The sequence below is a fragment of the Bos javanicus genome, chromosome 14 (assembly GCF_032452875.1).
Source record: "Bos javanicus breed banteng chromosome 14, ARS-OSU_banteng_1.0, whole genome shotgun sequence".
Lineage (NCBI taxonomy): Eukaryota > Metazoa > Chordata > Mammalia > Artiodactyla > Bovidae > Bos > Bos javanicus.
In genome coordinates this window covers 6,272,963-6,292,105 of record NC_083881.1, presented here as the reverse complement: position 1 = coordinate 6,292,105, position 19,143 = coordinate 6,272,963, and the positions used below count along the sequence as shown (strand labels likewise).

Genomic DNA, 19,143 nt, shown 5'->3' with positions numbered 1-19,143 from the left:
GATGCCGATGGGAAAGAATTGTGAGGTTCTTAAATATAAATTTATGTTTTCAATTTAAAAGACCTGAAGTTATACAGTCAAAAATATTGAATATTTTGTGATTGATATAGTGCCTTGGATGACAGGGATGGGATATGAGATAAAGAAGCAGGAGCCTTAATTAGTTTGATTATACAAGGAATGACTGACATAGCACATGTAGTCATGTGTCAGATGTACCAGAAGTAGAAACTATTCTCTAATTACATTGAAGATTTTTTTAGATATATAATGGAGATAAAAAGATGAGTAAGACTAAAGATATGATGTCTGTCGATACAGTTCAGAGACATGAAATTTGTTTAAGTTGTTTTGAGTAGGAAATGTGCTAAATACTGTGTGTGCCCTGTGCCATTTTTCCTTCCCCATAACACCAAGAAAAGAGTTCTCACAGCTGAGGAAACTGTCCTGGGAAGTTCAGACCCTTGATGAATTTGAATGTTAACTGGAGGGCAGAGTTGTATAACCACAGTCAGGAATCACATTCAGATCTGAATCCAGCGTCCTCATTCTTGACCACCAATTTTACTGCACCAATTTTTATGGCCTAGTACTTAAACATATATATATATATATATATATATCTAACTTACAATGCTTGAAAAATGGATAACACAAGTTCCCTAAAGGTGAAAGTCATATATTTTTCTTTTTTTTTTAATGATTTTGACAGTTTTGAGGAATACCAATCAGGTTCTTTGTAAAATGTTCCTTGTTTGGGATTTGTCTAATATTTTTCAGATTAGCCTAGGCTTATTAGTTTGGGGAACAAAAACCACAGGGTAGATAGCTACTTTTATTATATCATATCATGGAAACATACTGTTTGCATGGCTTATCACTGTTAGCCACTTAGCAAGTTTGAGTTATTCATTGCAGTTTACAGGAGAGCAGTTGACTTACGACCTTTGTATCCCAAGACCGTGTTTCATGTGCTTCTTAGTTCTGGTTTACTGTTTGCTTGTATGGTTGCTTTTTTTTTATCTTGATCTGGTTGGTTCTTTGGAAACTTTTACAGAGAAATGATGTCACCTGCAAACAAAGTTTTGTTTCTTCCTCCACAATCTTGAAAGTTTTTTTTCCTTTTTGTGCCTCATTGAGTTAGGTAGGACTTCTAGTACAATAGGAATGGTAAGGCTGGACATCATGCCTCCTTCCTAATCTTAAGGGGAAGCATTCAGTCTCTCACCATTTGATGTGTCATTAGTTATAGGTTTTTTGTAGGTGTGCTTTTTTAACTTGAGTGAATGTATCTCCATTTGGTGAGATTTTTAAAATCATGAATGACCTTGTATTTCATTGAATGCTGCTTCTTCTTTATATGATCTTAAGATTTTTCTTCTTAAGCCTTCTTGGTGTGATGGATGGATCACATTGATTCTCATTAATGTTGAAGCAACCTTCGATGAAAGTAACTCAGTTGTGTCCAGCTTTTTGCAACCCCATGGACTATACAGTCCATGGAATTCTCCAGGCCAGAATACTGAAGTGGGTAGCCATTCCCTCCTCCAGGGGATCTTCACAACCCAGGGATTGAACCCAGGTCTCCTGCATTGCAGGCAGTTTCTTTACCAGCTGAGCTACCAGTTGAAGCAGGCTTGCATACTTAGAATAAATCTTACTTTATTTTCGAGGATTTTTGCATCTTTGTTCATGGGAGATACTGATTTATAAGTTTTTATTTCCATTTTATAATATCCTTAATGTCTTTTGTTTCTCCTTGGACCACACATCTCTTCCTAGGGAGGTCAGAGACCACGTAGCCCAGCCTTGTCACCCTTCTCAGCCTCTCTGTCTCCCAACACCTTGGCCAGTCGTGACTCCCACAGGTGGACTTAGAAAAAAATATCTTGGGAGACACCTCCTGTGATAGGTCCCTATGAGGGCTCAAGGCCAGGTTGGGGCCGGCCACTTCCATCGTCCCTGGTGGCTCAGGCCAGGCCCAGCCTGTAATGCAGAAGTAATTTTCAGGAGGCATTTCCAAGGACCAGCCGCAGGGAATGTGTTGGGAGAAGTTCCCTCTGATTTTACTTCCTGGTAGAGAATGTGGAAGACTGATATAATTTCTTCTCAATATTTGATGGGTTTTGCCAGTGAATCCTCTGGATCTGATGCTTTCTTTTTTGAAAGATTATTATCAATTAAATTTCTTTAATAAACATAAGATTATTTAGTTCTCTTCTTGGTCATTTGTGTATTTCGAGGAATTAGTCCAATTCATCTAAGTTAACAAATATGTGGGCCTAGAGTTGTTCATAATCTTCCTGTTTTTATCTTTAATGTCCTTGAGGTCAGTAGTGTGACGCCCTCTTTCATTTCTGATATTGTTGTCTTTCCTTGTTTAGCCTGTCTAGATGTTTATTAATTTTATTGATTCTTTCAAAGAGCCAGCTTTTGGTTTCATTAATTTTCTCTGTTGTTTGTGGAATTTGCATTTTCAGCTGTGTATTTACTATCCCAATCAAACTAAAGAAGGAGAGAACTGGTGTACAGGCAGCCCCATCAGCTGCTCGGTTCTTCTTGTTTGCAAGACGTTGTCCACAGGAGGTAGGCCTGGCTGGGCCTGTATTTTCCAGTGGAGTCAAATATCTGTCCTCATTTCTTCATGGGACTTGCACGCTTGCTCAGGTTTTAGCTGCCTCTTTCCTTCTTCTCTTGACTTGAAGTCTCATATTTTATGTTAGAAATACATGAATATGTTGCATTCTTCTTCAGAAAATATATGTTTATTTCACTTAAGAACTATGCTTTCCATCCTATCTAGTAGATATGTTATTTGAGAAAGTCCATTTTATTCCCTCTCTCACGGGATCTGGTGTGTATTTTGGTCCTGGGTTTGCCGTCTGTGTGTTCTCAGACAGCCTTAAGATCCCTGTGGGGCTCTGTTTTCTTGTCCACAGACGAGCCATAAGGCCCATGTCGCAGTGTTGGAGTGAGGACTGGCTGAGACTCTGGTGGGGTGTGATGGTCCCAGGGGATGCAGCCTCCCCAGATGTCAGCTTCCTGTTCTGGGTCCCAAACAGAAACCGACGCTGGGGCTTCTTTGATGTTACCATGTTTATTTTCACTGGACTAGGTGCCTGAATGATTGAAGTTCCTTTCTTTAGGTAGATAATCTGTTCCTGACTTGCTTTAGTGTTTTCTTTGCATATAGTGTCCTTATTTCTTTTTACAGATTTATGGAACATTGATTTTCATGAGGTATTAGTACATGTGAACACTGGAATGCTGGAGAACACCATGCAAATTGCTAATGTGACCCTCTTGCTTGCAGGGGCAGGGGAGGAGTCTCAGCCCGGCCAGTGGGAGTCGGGGTACCACGGGGGACGCCGGCTTCCAGGGGCGTCCTCTCCACCCGAGGGCCAGTAAGTCGCGGAAGAGGACTGCTCACTCCCAGAGCACGAGGAGTGCCCCCAACTGGGTACAGACCTCCACCGCCGCCCCCGACGCAGGAGACCTATGGAGACTATGTAAGTGAAGGTGCTCTGATGGTCTATGATACAGTATCAGGCGTGGTGACCAGTATCCCTCACCCTGCTTAAATTGAGCTCTTTAGCATTTACTGAGTGCTAAATAAATACTTGGTATCAGAGACACAGAAAGTGTGAAAGAAATAACCTCCTTTGTCAAATAACTATGAAGGTGAATTTTGGTGGTGGGGAGGCTCAAGACTAGGACCAAGGAGACGTGCTGTCAGGCCGTCACACAGGCATGTGACATGGTGGTCATCCACTACAGGTTGCCTCTGAGTGATTCAGTCATTTAAAAAAGAATTGCCTGCCTATAACAAGCTGTTTTTACCCTTAAGTGTTTCCTCTTAGACTCTGCTACTGAATATGGATTTTTAGTGGAAATTCTTTTTCAGTGAAGAAAATAAAAGTTTCTAGTTTTTTTTAATTAATGCAAATCAGTTTTTCCCTTTATCATTCAGTAATTCTTTGATACGGTCCACAGACTTACTTAACATAAGAGAAAGAAAATACATCCATGGAAAATGGGCAGCAGGGGGTGGGAGCAGTGGATTCTTTAACAAGAATACAGAACCCCTGGGATTCTTTCTATGACTTTCTATTTTAACATAAAGGAGGAAAATAAGTACTGGATAGATGTGTCATATTAGTCATTAAAGTGTTAATATTAAAGGAAGAGTATATCAAGTGTTGTCAAAGAAAGGGAAGCAGTGCCAGTCCTGCAGTGCCCAGAGCACTAGGTTTTCATGATTCCCTTAGTGGAGGTCTCCTGCTTGGAGCTCAGCACCTCTTTGCACAGTTTCTGGAAGTCTGACGTAATCCCTGGGCCACAGACAACTTCTTCCATGTCATCTGCAGCCACTGGAAAGACCTGAGCCCTTGTCCTGGTCATCCTGAACTTCTGGTAATTCCTTAAGTGTGCTGAGTCCTCTTAGGCTTCCAGAGCTCTGCTTGTGCAGTGGTCTCTGCCTCAAGAGCTCCTCTCTATCCTCTGAGCGTTTCCTGTCTGCCCTTGCAGACTTGGGTCAGCTCTTACTGGAGCCTACCTGCTAGGTGTCCCCATAGCCTCCCGGCTGGACTGGGTGCTGGGGGTCAGGGACGAGAGCTTTGCCCCCTCACACTCAGCAGAGAGGGCACACCGGGAGCTCAGTGAAGTATATTTTAAACATAAATCCCATGTGGACAGTTTCACCACTGGGCTCTTCAGCTGGGGAAGGGCAGGTCTCTGTCTTGTCTCTGTGTTCCTTACAGTTGGACGTGCTCCTGTTTACTCGTCTTCTTACCAAACTGGCAGTTGGGCCTCAGACTCATCCACAAGGGTTGAGTCTTGTGAGGGTAGCAGAGACTGTTGTGAAAGGAAGCAAATGTTGTGAAATTCCTTTGAGGTAGCCTGGTGTCTTCTCTTTTCCACCTCAGCTTCCCTGGAGTTCTCATAGGCTTGGCTGCTGTAGACGTGCTGGGTGGCATCTTCATCATCATCAGGCCGGTGTGTGGATCCTGGCCTCCCTGCGCCATAAGCATGGGATGAGTCAGGAAAGGACTTAGCTTTGCTGGCTTCACAATCTGCCTGTTTCAGAAAGACCTGGTGCCTTCTTTGCATACATTAATTCATCTTTCCACTCAACGGGGTGGATCGAATTCCCATAGTGTGAACCAGACGCACGTGTTCTGTGTCTCAGTGTTTACTCTAATGGGTCTTGAGAGAAATTAGATGAATACAAGTATAAATTTCTTGAAAGTTTAAAGTTTAGGGGAGCAAAAGGAAGAGAAATTCAAGGCACTTGGTTTTCTAAGCTTAACTCTGCCATTTATTGATAAATGATGAGAAAAGCACTAAAACAATTGATTTGCAAGATATCCTCTTAATAACCCCTGCTCCCATCCACTGCAACAGGGAGGGGATAGTGGCTTCCCCAGAGGAACCCACGTGTCCTTTCAGGAGCAGACGAGGGTGGAGGCTCTGAAGGAGGATGGAGCCTTCATCGGGTGAGCCCACACTTCATGCCTGGCTCTCCCCAGACACTCAGTGTAATTCCCGAGCCTGCATTTCCCACCCAGGGCCTGCCTCCTGCAGCCTGACCACAGCAGGGCCTTCAGAGAGCAGAGGGCTACAGTGGTGGTCCTGAATATAATTGGCCATTGGTCTTAACCTTTTGAGATTCTACAGGTTACTCACACTGGCTGCTTAGCTTTGCAGCATGGAAAAGGGAAAAGTATTTTGTTTGTTTGTTTGCTAATTTCTAGGATTTTTGATCGGGTGGGTATGCTACAGAATATCCAACTTAGAAAAGCTGGATTCTGTAACCTCCCAAGTGGTTATTCATTCTTGTGACAAGTGGGAAAGTTGAAAGTGGTCTCCTTAGAATATACTAAAATAATTACTCCATTGATGGAATAATAATAAATTAGACTCTAAATCCCATGAAAGTAGAACCCCCCTGCCCCAACACACACACACCCTGTTCACACCTTTGTATTCTGAGTTCAGTTCAGTCAGTCAGTCGTGACTGAGTCACTCTTTGTGACCCCATGGACTGTAGCACACCAGGCTTCCCTGTCCTTCACTGTCTTCCAGAGCTTGCTCAGACTCATGCCCATTGAGTCAGTGATGCTATCCTACCATCTCATCCTCTGTTGTCACCTTCTCCTCCTGCCTTCAATCTTTCCCTGCACCAGGGTCTTTTCCAGTGAGTCTGTTCTTTGCATTAGGTGGCCAAAGTATTGGAGTTTCAGCTTCAGCATCAGAATATCATTTATATTCTCAACACCTAGTATGATGGCCAGCACATAGTTAGTCCTTAGTTAATATCAATATTCTCAAGACTGAGTTTTTTTTTTTAATTGCCAACTGTGGAGGACCCACCCCAAACTCCTCCTGTGTGCTATGTTGATTTTCATCACTTAGCAGTTTATATCTAACTTGTTAGCAGCATTGTGCAGTCTTCACTCAGTATATGTATGTTTCTCAGACAATAGTAGACTTTTCAGGAAAAGCACCATGTATCTTTGTCAGTCTGTAGTCTCACTGGCACATCGTAAGCTCTTAGTGAGTATTTACTGGACTAGACAATGCTGCACAGAGACCTGGTAAGTTTTCCTAATGAAGGTTGCCATTGATCTTTTCCAAGCCAATTGCTCTAATCATCCCATAGGAAGAGTATGATAGCTGGCATTTGGGAAAAGATCATCCCTTCATCATTCTCGTCTTCTAGAGTTAGGAGGGCAATTGCAGATTACAGAGGTGGAAGGCTGATTCTGTATAACTCCTGAAAATCATAGAATCACGTATTATAAATCTGATCTGAGTGTAAGAATGAACTTTCAAGAAGGATGTAACATTTAATGAGAAACTGCTGTCCATGAGGTACCATCTTACATGTTGTGCCATCTTGTTCTCACAGCCACTCAGAGGTATTGTGGTCCTGTTGTGAGAACTTAAGGTGTGGGGAGTTGTATCTTTTCCCAAGTCACAGGGTGGAGAGAGGGCACAGACGGGGATCCACGACTCAGGGCCTGTGTTCTGTCTTGAGCAGCCGGTGCCGGATTGAGACCAGGCTCTACGAGCTGGCAGGGTCAGGTCCGCTCATCTTTCAGGAAAGTGCCGCAGGCCCCGCATACTGCTCCCCTCGGAGGTGCAGTGAGGGAGATCAGGTCACTCTGTGGTCCCTTCAGTGTAATCATTCTCTGGTTATAAGCTGCCTTAAGTAGGGCAATGGAAACTGAAGCCCATTAAGACGGACGGGATGGGGTTAGGACTTAAAAAAAAAAATAAGGCATTATCATATGTATTGGCAAAAAATTGAACCGGCATTTTCACTTTAGGAATTTCTGAGCATCTGTATCTTTAAAAAAGGCTTGTCATTCCTTTAGAACTCAAAAATGTAATTTTTAATGATTTACTTGAAATATGTTTGTGGTAACAAATCTTTTTGTATAGAACTTGCTGGTTATATCTGACCCATTTGGTTTATTTATTTTAATTTTCATTTAACATTTAGTATCTAAGGCCATTATTTCCAGAATAAAAGATGCAAAGAAGTCCTATCAGTTGCCTATTTAAACAAAGAAGAGATGAAACCTGTTCTTTTAATCCTGCCACAACTGGTGCTTTTTTTGAGAAACTATATATGTCAGTCCTTAGAATACTCAATGTTCTTCAGATTATGTGTACTAAAATGAAGGTATTCCAGTGCAGTATTAGGCCCAAGAAAAACTCAATTTATGATATATGTTGAAATTATTTTTATTAAATAATGACCCATTATAAAAGTGGGCATAATAGTATGCGCACTATAAAAGTGTTTCCTCTTAGGCCAAGCAAGAAAGCCTGGTAATGCAAAAGTTTTTCTTGTTGAAATGTGCCTATTGAAATTCGACTGATTTTTCTCAAAGTGAGTTGGTGAAGATATTTGATTATAATGTCATCTGAGCCAACTGTTCTTCATCAGAGTCACCGTCACAAATATTCCCTGAGCATGTGTCATTGAGAAGAGCCTCTGTTAGCAAATAAATCTGATGGTGAGAACAGTATTATCACTAAAGCATGTAGAACTCACAGTGGCCGTGTGAATAGCAGAGGTTAACCATCTCCGTGAACACTGGTCTTCTAAGAATAACTTAAAGGATGCAGTGCAATTCAACATAGTTAGTTTTTTTCCAAAAAGGAAGAAAATGAGTAATGGATGTGTTTTCAACCATTTGAGTATAAATTGGGGCTTTCTGCTCCACTTTTAACTTAGTAAAATCAGACGTAATTACAGTAACTTCTCATCTCTTTTTTGAGGACAAGAAGAATCTTTTTCCCAAAATGACATTGATTCATTATTTATGTCCAAATAATTAAATAAGCGACAAATAATTAGTATAACCCAGAATCTATTCAATGAGAACACTTTAACAATTCAAAATGTTGGTGTCATTACACAAAAGGACATGTTTGATGCTTCCTGGCAGAGTCCAATTTACATATGAATCTCTAAAGCGAAATCCATTTTGATGAATTGTTTTAGGCTCCACATACAAAGAAAGCACAAAGTACAGAGGGCCCTCCATATCTACAGGTTTGGCATCTGTGCGTTCAACCAACTACTAATGGAAAAAAGAATTTTTTTATTTCAGAAATTTTTTAAATTGAAGTAAAACTTGAATTTGCCACATGCAGGCAATACATTGCATTAGGTATTATAAATAATCCAGAGATGATTTAAGGTACAAGGGTGGGGTTGGTAGATATGCAGATACTGTACCATCTTATATAGGAGCTTGAGCACCTGTGGGTTTTGGATCTGAGAGGGTCCTGGAACCAGCCCCTCGTGGCTACTGAGGGCCGACTGTTCCCCAGACAGTCAGTGTGGTCGCTTTATTTACTGTCTCTGAAGTCTTGTGCATTTCCATCCTGTCACCTGACAATCGCTGGTTAGTGGCCACCCCTCTGACTCTCTATAGAGTCCCTTCCTGTTCCTCCCCACAGCACCCACAGCTCGGTGGAGGCTGAGGTGCAGCCCCCAGGGCCCAGGTTGAGGGAACCGAGCGCCCAGGATCGCGTGCATCCGTCTTCGTTCCCTGCGTTCACACAGTAGACACAGCTCACTTCCCCATGAGGAACTGAGCTCCAGGTCACCTCCATCACAGCCACTTCAGGGGAGACGCCGGTCCTCCTGCATCTCAGGAAGCATTCTCGTCCACCTCCCGCGTCTAGCTGTGATGATGTCCTCTCAAAGAGCCCGCACCTTCCACACCTAGCAGTTAGCTGTATGTTTTGTCATGTCTGACTTCACACAAACCTTAAATCTGTGTTATTCTTGTTCCTACCACCTCACATATAGTGCTCCCTCAGTAAACGCTGGTTGTTGAGATGGATGGACAGACGGACAGACAGACAATTGTCATTGCCTGAGCTTTGCTTGTGGTCCTTCCCTCCCCCTGGGTCCTTCCCTTAAATAATGTGTTTCTCATATTACTCCTAGTCTATACTTTCTGGTATCTAAAGCCTGATTGATACTACTGCTCGACCATCCCTGGAGCGTGAGAACTAGTTTATAAATTTAGGAGGATAAAGTTGAGATTCTTTTGAGTGGTGTCTGAGACTTTCTCAACAGCATCTTTTAACCCCCTGCCCTTCCCACGTTATCATTTTAGGTCCATAGATCCCTGCATTGCAGTTCCTTAAACATAGCAGGACTTGAAGTGTGTGGCTTTGTACATGCTCTTGGTTCCCTTCGAATGCCTTTTCTTGTTCTGTCCCTACCAGTTCTCGTTACTGTTTATTCTTCAGTCTTGAAGCCTTCCTGGTCCTCATCAGGCACAGGAAGCAGCATCCTGGGTGCCCTGAAACCTGCCTCAGAGGCAACTTACTTGTCTTTGTCCCCCATAGGCTGGATTTCTTTAGGGAAGAACTACATCATTTTTTAAAACGTTAGTTTGCCCAGAGCCTATCACGAGGCCTGACATTTTGGAGCTACTAAATAAACATATGAGGACGACTTTTACCAAGGCCAGCTAACTGTCATTCCATGTGTCATGCACGCTGTTAACATACGTCATGAAATAAAGCCAATTGTAGCAAACATTCAGTGAACTAATAAATATGAGAGTGCAGTTTAATTAAAAGAATATTATTCTGAGATGTAAAATACTCAGTTTCTAATTCTCCTTATTGTCTACATCACTATTTTTATGTAAACTAACCTTCTTAGTTTCTTCATCTGCAAAATGCAGGTGATGGTATTTTACCTGTAAATCAGCAGGATGGACCAGATGCTGTTCTAACCTCTTTTCCAACTTTAAAATTCTGTTAATTGATTGTTTTCTGAAACTGACTTGCTTTCCACTGTCACCCTAAACATGTTCTTTTAATAAGAAACTGTATTTTCATCAAATGGAAATCTTGATACTGAAAAGAGGGTCACAGAATAAGCAAAGCAAGCATTCTAATGAGAGAAATAAACAAAAGGTGAGTGGCTATGAATCTTTTGAATTCTGAAACAAACTTTAAAAAGTAATTTTAAAAATGAAGATCTTTTTTCAAATGCAAGCTCACCTCTCAAGATACATAAACTAAAATTGTCTTAGAAATTTTAATCATATAATTTTTTCCCTCATTTCATTATGATTGTGTCAGCCATCTATTCATAAGTATTTACCGTTCACTAACATCCCTTGCTATCTTAATGTTGTGTGATCAGTCTAAGCTTTTGAGCCTGAGCTGATGGGTTAATCACCTTTAAACATACGTACGGTGGAGCGTTCTCGATGAAGGTATATGAGTTCATCAGACTATGAAAGCTCTTTCAGGTACTTGATATGCTCTGATTACGCAGCTGTATGATGTTTACTGAACAGAATGTGGAATTGTCCTCAAACCACCCCATCTGGCATGGCAGCGCCAGCTTGAGCACAGTGCAGGGTGGCTGGCACGTGAAGGGATTTGCGTGTATGAGAGGAGGAGACATAGGCTCCTCGAAGCTGCAGGGGTATAGGGAGTAGCAGAGCCAGGTCTGTCTGACCATAGCACCCGGCCCTCTTCCCTGCAGACCCTCTGGTCAGGCCCTCTCCATGGACGATTCGATGTGCGGTGGGGCACGCTGCTGCCCCAGGCCCCACAGCGCTGCCAAGTGGAGTCCTCACCCGGACAGTAGGAAAGAAAGGCATCCTGGCCGGCACTGTGCCAGGACAGGCACCTGTCCCATGGCCTGTGGGCTGGAAAAGGGGTGAACTGAGAGTCAATCCCAGGTTCCCTAACCCGGACTCTGAAGCTTTTATTCCCAGTATTCTAACTTGTGTAATGTTATGACCTATCAAGAAGGAGAAAATAAATGAGGAAAGAGTAGAAGCACCAGAGCTGGCGACCCAGTCATAACTGTGTGTCAGCACCTCCCTAGCCATGGACCTTCCACGTCCATGGCCTGTCTTACTGACTGCAGAAGCTCCCGAGCTTTCTAGATGCTTCTTTGTGAGCTCATCAACTTCAGTCTTCAGGTCAGAAGTTACTGCTTTAATTTATTATATGTTTAGAAGGACAGTACCTGAAGCAGATGGTTTTACTTGGAAACCATCAGAGAAGTACAGAATAGTACTCTTCTGTCTTCTAGTATTTTTCTGATTCAGTAACGACAGAAAAACAGTACCCTTCAACTTCTAGAGTTGATGGAAGAAAAGGAAGCTGCCATTTGTTGGGTATTTACAGAATGTGTTAGTCTGCTGGGCACTGTACCCTATATCATCTTATTTAGTCCTCACTTCATCCCCATGAAGTGATCTCCAGGCAGTTTAGAGAAGATAGCTAAGTTTTCCCAAATCACACTTCTAGTTAGTAATAAAACCCACATGCCCTTACTTCCTCACAAGCACGTTTCTCAGCTCTTTGCATGGATCTGTCATATCCAGAAAACACCACCATGAGTTAACACTTCCTAGTGGCATGCCACTGGTCAGGGCAGAGCTGTAATGTAAAGCCGGGCCGTCTGGCTTGAGAGCCACACTCTTAGCCAAGACCCAGTGCTTCCTGGACAAGCCAGTTCCATCTAATTTAAAACTCTGTATTTGCAAACAGAGAAATTATCAAATGAATGGGAAATTATTTCATCACTTCAGATATAAAGGTTGTTACATGAGACTTACTAGAGCAAGCAGTCTATGACTAAGTTACTGGTGTCACTAGTTCTTCTGCAACTAGTATTTCCTCATGGGGCTTCTGACATTGGTCAACCTAACCCAGGTTTGAAGTGTCATAGAGACAGTTTGAATGGGAGAAACCTCACTGTGTTGTGCATGCAGGCCACCCTTTCTGCCTGTCCCTCGATCAGGCTCATTAAAGCTATAGAGGAAGAAACTTGTCTCCAGAAAACACCACATAGACAGTGTCTTTGTCTGTAAAATGGCACCACAGGGAACACTGTTTCTCCATCTGCCCGAAGAATAAACCCTTCTGAAGTTTAGTCAACGAGGAACATCAGTGAAAGCCTTTAGGGAAAAACCAAATATGTCTTTAAAATGTACATGTCATTCTTTAATATAGCTTTTGTTTAAAGACTCAGTGAAGGAACATTCCTCATTCTTCTGAGAGCTCACCTGAAGTTTTAATTATGTGACTAGTCTGGGAGTTTGAGTACAATGAGAGTTGTACTGACGCAAATCTTCCCGTTGCAGTGACTGCTGGTATAATTTTTTGACAGTTAACTAATGTCTAAACTGCTTCAATTATCTTGTTTTCCATAGCGAAAAATTTAATTAAAACAGTGCAGATTGTGAAAAGGTTATTTATGAAAATGCATTTTAAATGTGAATTGAAAAGCCTAGGGACACCTTTTTATTTTAGATAAAAAGATGAAGGTTCTATAATTTTTTTATCTCCATTTTACCAGAAGCAAGAGTAAGTGCAGTGTGCAATTTACTTGAAATGTCTATCAGGTGCTTCACAAGTCTGTCTCTTTCCTAAACTGCTTGAAAAGTTGACCTATTTTAGAAATGCAATACTTTAGGAAATAATTTCAGATTTTAAACTTATGAATATGAAGGGATTTTGTTTTTCCTTCTTACTTTAAGCAAAAACAACCCCAGAAAAGTGCTTTGTTCATGGAGCAGAGGACTCTGAAATGATAGTGTCTCTGAGGCCTGGAAAGCAGATCCTGCCTCCCTAGTGAGGAAGGTTATCTGAGCGAGCACGATGGATGCATCCTAGTCCTCAGGCGGGTCAGTCCTGAGGCACTCGATTAGTCCTCGGTTACAATGGATTTCCTACAGGAACCTGCCATCTTAGTGTTATTGTTTTCTTGAGCCTTTAATCAGCTTGCGTAGAGCTCAGTCCTGCCTGCAAGTAGATGCTAGTCTACAGAGGACCCGTTGAAGCCTCCCACAATCCCCTGTGTGCGCCAGGGGCTCCCTCTCTATTGTTTGGATCCATGTGTGCACATCCTAGTTAGGGTATCACCTTGGAGTGATATGGTCACTCCTTTACTTGTCAGTTTTCCCATTATTTTAAGCTGATGATAGGGCCATGCCTTTTTATCCACAGAGCCCCTCATCAAGTGAGTAATCAGTGTTTGATTTCTTGACATGGGAACAAAGCACAGTGACTCTTCAGGATAAGAACACCTGCAGTTGACTTACATGAGTATTTAGGGGGACATCTAGAGATATCCTCATAGTGCGACATTATCTGGGGGAGTTCATCAGGGTACAGGGTCTGACCCTCAGTATGGAGTCAGGCAGTGTATCACAGTGGTTAAAAACAAGGTTGGGAACCAGACTGACTAGTTTTAATTCCTTGCTGTGCCTTTAATTGCTGTGTGACCTTAAGCAAGTTGCTTAACTACTTTATACTTCAATTCCTAATCTGTAAATGGAAATATTAGTGCTTATCACATCGGACTGTTAGGAACTATTCAGTGCTATTCACACCCACCAGGAAGATTAAAGTTAAAACAATAAGTGTTAACTGGAATGGGGTGCTGTAGGAATTCTTACCCACTGCTATGGGAATGTCAGTCCATACATCTATGTTGGAAAAGGGTTTGGTGGTTTGGTACCACATGTTAAAGCTAAAAACAGGCCTTCTTCCCAAAGCACAGCGGCTCTGCTCTGGGAACCACAAAAGAGACTCATAAGGCTTATGTAAGAGGTGTGTAGGCAAAACTGAAAAAGCATTTACAACTAGGGTGGATAAGGACGTGATAGTACAACCATATAGGCAAGCTTTCAGGCCGCGAGAAGGAACCAGTGGTTGCTGCCTGCAGCACAATGGATGGATCTCATGAGCATGAAGCTGATTGAAAGAAACAGGCACAGAGGGGTTGCCACCCTGATTCCATCTTTATGAAGCTCAAAAGCAAGTAAACCTCACCAGCGGTGTTGAAAGTCGGGATGGCGTTCCTTCTGGCGGGAGGTAGTAACTGAGGATGAGCCCAAGGGGAGCGTCCGGGGGCCGAGATGTTCCCTTTCTTGATCTGTGTGCTGATTACACAGCTGTGCTCACTGACCTGTGCACCTGGGGTGTGTGCCTTCGTATGGCTTACATTATACATGAATAAAAAGTTGAAAACATGATCAGTTTGTGTATTAAAAACATTGTACTAGACAGACCAGATACTCTTGTTTATAACAGAACAGCACGTCTTTCATCAAGCAGATTTGTTCAAGCTGAACAAACCTCGAGCACATCTGGTCCCTCTACTATTAGACTAGATGATAATCTGAAGGTTTCTGGGTAAGTCTACAAACTGAGCAAGGAGTAATCGTAATACTAACCGTATGAAATTCTGACAGGGATGTTTTCATTGTGGAGCAACCTCTGCACTATGAATCAGGCATATGTCTTGGTGGGTCAGGAGCCCTTTCCCCTTCCAGCATGGGATCGGAGGCACCTGGGGCCTCTCTCCTGGCCAGTCAAGCCATGACCCGTGGAAGAATGAGAGAACTCATGTAAACCCTTCCCTACCAGTCAGTCACCATTCAGGAAGTGTTTACTGAAGTCTTTCTTATACCAGGCCCTGGGGACACTAGTAGACAAGGTCAGTGAAGCCCCTGTTCTCAGGGAGACTGCATTTCTAGTGGACGATATGGGTAATAATCAGATACATTGGATATTTGATAGGAATTGGGGTTCCTCGTCTGAATAGCAGAACATAGAAAATGACATGCATGATTATTTCCTTAGCTTTGTGGGGGTGGTACCAACAACCGCTGCTCTGCTTAGGAGAGTAGTGAGCCCACTTCATACACAGTGGACGCTGTGGGCAGCTGGCTTCACACTCTGGTGGAACCCTGGTTGAGAAAGGCTGTGAGGGCGTCTCCCAGTTCCTGCAGAGGTAGCTGAGAAGCTGAATTGAGCCTCAGAAGAAATCCAGAGTTTGAGAGGGTTAAGTAGTTGGAGTCCACGGCCCCCCAAGTTTGGGTGTAGGAGGCTGATAAATCCCCTCAACTTTGAATGGGAACCCAGAAAAGCTGTCCTCCCAGAGGAAGGCTGCTTGTCGTCATGGCCCTGTGTGGGGTGCGGTAAAGCTGGGACTGCGACTCCTCCTGTCCTGTGCCAAGAGCAAGTGTAATTCTCTCTAGAGAAACACAACAGTGTGGGCCTTCAGGTATTTCTCTCGTTCTTCATATATAATTGCAATTAATCAAAAATTATAGGCACACAAGATGAGGAACCAGTAAAAACAGACCATAATAGATTCATAAAGCAGACACAAACTTTATGTTCTTTATAATCATGGAATTGAAAAGATAAAATTGATGATTTAAGCAGAGAATTGGAAAATATAGAAAACAGATACTCTAGAATTGAAAAATATAAAGAATAATGAGATGGTTTTAGTTCCAGGTTAGACTCAGATAAGGGAAGAAATAGTGTATTGGAAGTTAAATCAGTGAAATAGATAAAAACCTGGACAGCCCTGAAGATCGCATGAGGCACCAGAGCCTCCAGTGGCACCTCACTTGAAGCCCCAAAGGCCCCCTGAGACATGGCTCCTGCGCTTCCCTCCCTGGCTCACCCCACATTGACCTTTCCATCTGCCCTTCCTTCTGCTGGAAGTACCAGTAGCACCACCAGCAAAATCAAAAATCCACATAAGCGGCTTCTCACTTCTTTCGCATTTGTAGTCTTTTCTGTGAGGACTCCTGGCCCCTCTCCGAGATCTCCAGCATCCCCGCTCTCTCCCTGTGTCCCTGAGGACTGAGGTGTGTTATGTTCCCCTCTGGAATGGAAGCTGCCTGAGGACAGAGGTGCTTGTTTTATTCTGTTTGTTCAATACAGTCTCCCCAAGGGCTCAGAGCAGTAGGCATTCAACAGATGTCAGCCTCCCGGGGAAAATGGAAAAACCCACATAAAAATCCTTAGCAGAGGTACATAATGTGGGCTTAATAAAATTGAGTTACCCCCTTTTCTCATCTTTGTGGGATATTTGGTTTAATTTTCTATTTACAGTTTTCTCTTTCCTTTGTGGAATTTCTGAGTTAACCTCTTTGTTATTTTCTGTATTATATTACATTGTATTCCTTGTCAAATCTAAATAAATCTAGCTCTATCTCAGTGAGAGACAAACAGAGGAGGGAAGACATTCTATGAATAATTGATGGAGACCTGTTTTTGAAAGCTGTGGCCAGATGTGGATAGAATTACAACTACTCTTGGTCAGCCACTCTTCTATCTAAAAATCACAGCAGTAGTTAATACTCGTGTTTGCAGAGTCAAGATGTAGACATCACAGTTTAGACAATATTTTAAGAATTTATCACATTCACCAAAAGAAAGCTACCTGGTTGGTAGCTCTGATGTTTCTCTGGCCTAATAGCTTGAGAGTGTTAACAGGAATTAGTCGTCAGTAAACTGGAACCAGGTTTATTGGACAAGAGCTGTGCCAGACAGCCTTCATGTATATTTCTTGGGTTAGTTTCTCCCCAACCCCTGGAAACAGCCAGGGGATGAATTAAGATTGCAAAATTGATGTGGACATATGTATACCTGTGGCAGATTCATTTTGATATATGGCAAAACCAATACAATATTGTAAAGTTAAATAAAATAAAATTTAAAAAAATAAATAAAAAGTAAAAAAAAAACATAAATAAAAATAAAATAAAACTAAATTGGGATGAAAATTATGAAGTTAAAAAAAAAAAAATTGAGGTGGTAGGAGGGCAGGTGATGGCCTAAAGCCACACAGCCAGATCAGAGGCAGAGCTGGGGTCAAAACATAGGTGTCAGACTCCAGAGACTGTGGTGAGGGGGTGTGCGAGTCTGGAAGTATGTAATGTATTCCTCACAGCCATAGATCAACACGTGGGGGTACAGCTTGATTGTTGAATTAATGATGTCTTATTTAAATGATTATAGGGGACAGATTCTTATTTAGAGTTGTTGTTAAAATTGTGATTTTTGTCCTTAATTAAAAAATAACTTGGCTATGTGATGTGTTCACGGTCATTGGTGATACTCAACAAGGATATTACTATTATTCAGAACTTCAGCAAAAATGAATTTTTCAAAAGACTATTCTTAGCTAATGTGTGTGTTTGATAAACTCAAAATAATCATAAGCCTAAATTTAAATCTTTTAACACTGTTTTATATGAAAACTTTGTACATTTTGAAATGACCAGGTTTCACCCTAATTATAGTGAAGTGGTGTATAGTTAGCATAATTGTCTCCTTTTGAAAGGACCCAGAACCTAAACATGATTTTTAAATCACTTTTGTAAATTCTCTGTTTAAAATGGTTTTTCCCATCTTAAATTTTATGCTTGATTTTACTTGTGACAGAAATAGAATTAAATAGGTCATGCTGTTTCCTTTATCCTAGAACATCTTTTCTCTTCAAAGTAAGATTTCTTGGTATCAGGTCGTATGTCTGTGGTTTTCAGGTTGGGAATGGCAGATGAAGGATCTTTACCTGTGTTAGAACATGTTTTGGCTACTGTGGCCCCCCTGACGCCTACCTAGTGTCCAGGTTGCCCTGTCAGCTCCATTTAGACGTCTTCCTTATCAAAGATGAAAGTGCAGGAGTGGATCTTGACAAGTCTCTTGAATGCTGCAAGAATGTTTATCAATATACTTTTATTTCTTGTCCATCTTTGTTCACTTAAAAAAAAAATTATTTACTCTCGGTTTTCTGGGTCTGTGTTGCTGCGCTTGGGCTTTCTCTAGTTGCGGCTAGTCGGGACTCCTCTCTGGTTGTGGCGTGTGGGCTTCTTGCAGTCGCTTCTCTCGTGTGGAACACAGGCTCCAGGGCCCATGGGCTCAGTAGTTACAGCTTTGAGCTCCTTCCTCATTTTAACCATTTGTTGATCCTTTGCTGGCTGACCACTCTGCTGTTTCTCAGCCAATGATCTCATCTCTGTCTTGCAATAAAATAGCAGGTATCAACAAGAATCCACTCCACTCCCTCCCAGAAGCCACATTTATCCATGTTCACACTCATTTGTCTTCCTTTTGTCGGTTACAATCTGCTTCATGCTTTCCCTGTATTTTTCAAGTCCTGTCCATTGAACAAATAATGCTTGTAATGGAAGAGGCTACACAACCATGGACAAATCCAGCTGTGAAATCATCATGAAAGAAATCTTGTGAGAGTTGCATTTTTAATCTTTTTAAATCATCAATGTTAAATACGGAAGTCAATTATTCCATGACCTAAACAATTTGAAAATTCAAATAAACTAACACTGTATTAGGGCTTCCCTGGTGGGTCAGATAGTAAAGAATCAGCCTACAATGTGGAAGACCCAGGTTCAGTCCCTGGGTCAAGTAGGTCCCCTGATGAAGGGAATGGCAACCCACTCTAGTATTCTTGCCTGGAGAATCCCATGGATGGAGGAGCCTGGCAGGCTATAGTCCATGGGGTTGGAAAGAATCAGACATGACTGAGTGACTGACACACACAGAGCCTTGTATTAATACTATCTCAGAATAATTGAGCAAGGAATGAATGACATAACTAAGTTTAAAATAGTCTGTTACTTTACATTTCAGTTAAGAAAATTGTAGTCATTTACAGGAGTTTAAAGAATCTTGATTCTTTAAATAAGCATAGAATTCTGCATGGTTGAAGCCATTTTCTTTTAGAGCTGCTAACGGATTACTGAAGCAGCAGTAAGCTCTACATTTTGCCAAACCACACACTCAAGGCAGTGACCTAGT

At 42.0% G+C, this 19,143-nt stretch overlaps 1 protein-coding gene across 5 annotated transcripts in view; it reads left to right on the top strand.

The window, feature by feature from the left end:
• The window catches only part of KHDRBS3 (KH RNA binding domain containing, signal transduction associated 3), a 152,203-nt gene that overhangs the window by 97,746 nt on the left and 35,314 nt on the right, over positions 1 to 19,143 (top strand). For 4 of the 5 annotated variants that reach the window (XR_009740737.1, XM_061438532.1, XM_061438534.1 and 1 more), the window contains one exon: positions 3,314 to 3,509. The exons of the other annotated variant lie outside the window; for it this stretch is intronic. Coding sequence is in view for 3 of the 4 variants with exons in the window: in XM_061438532.1 (XP_061294516.1) it covers positions 3,314 to 3,509 (196 nt within the window). In the remaining variant the exon portion in view is untranslated. The remainder of the gene's footprint in view (positions 1 to 3,313; positions 3,510 to 19,143) is intronic. 5 annotated transcript variants of the gene reach the window in all.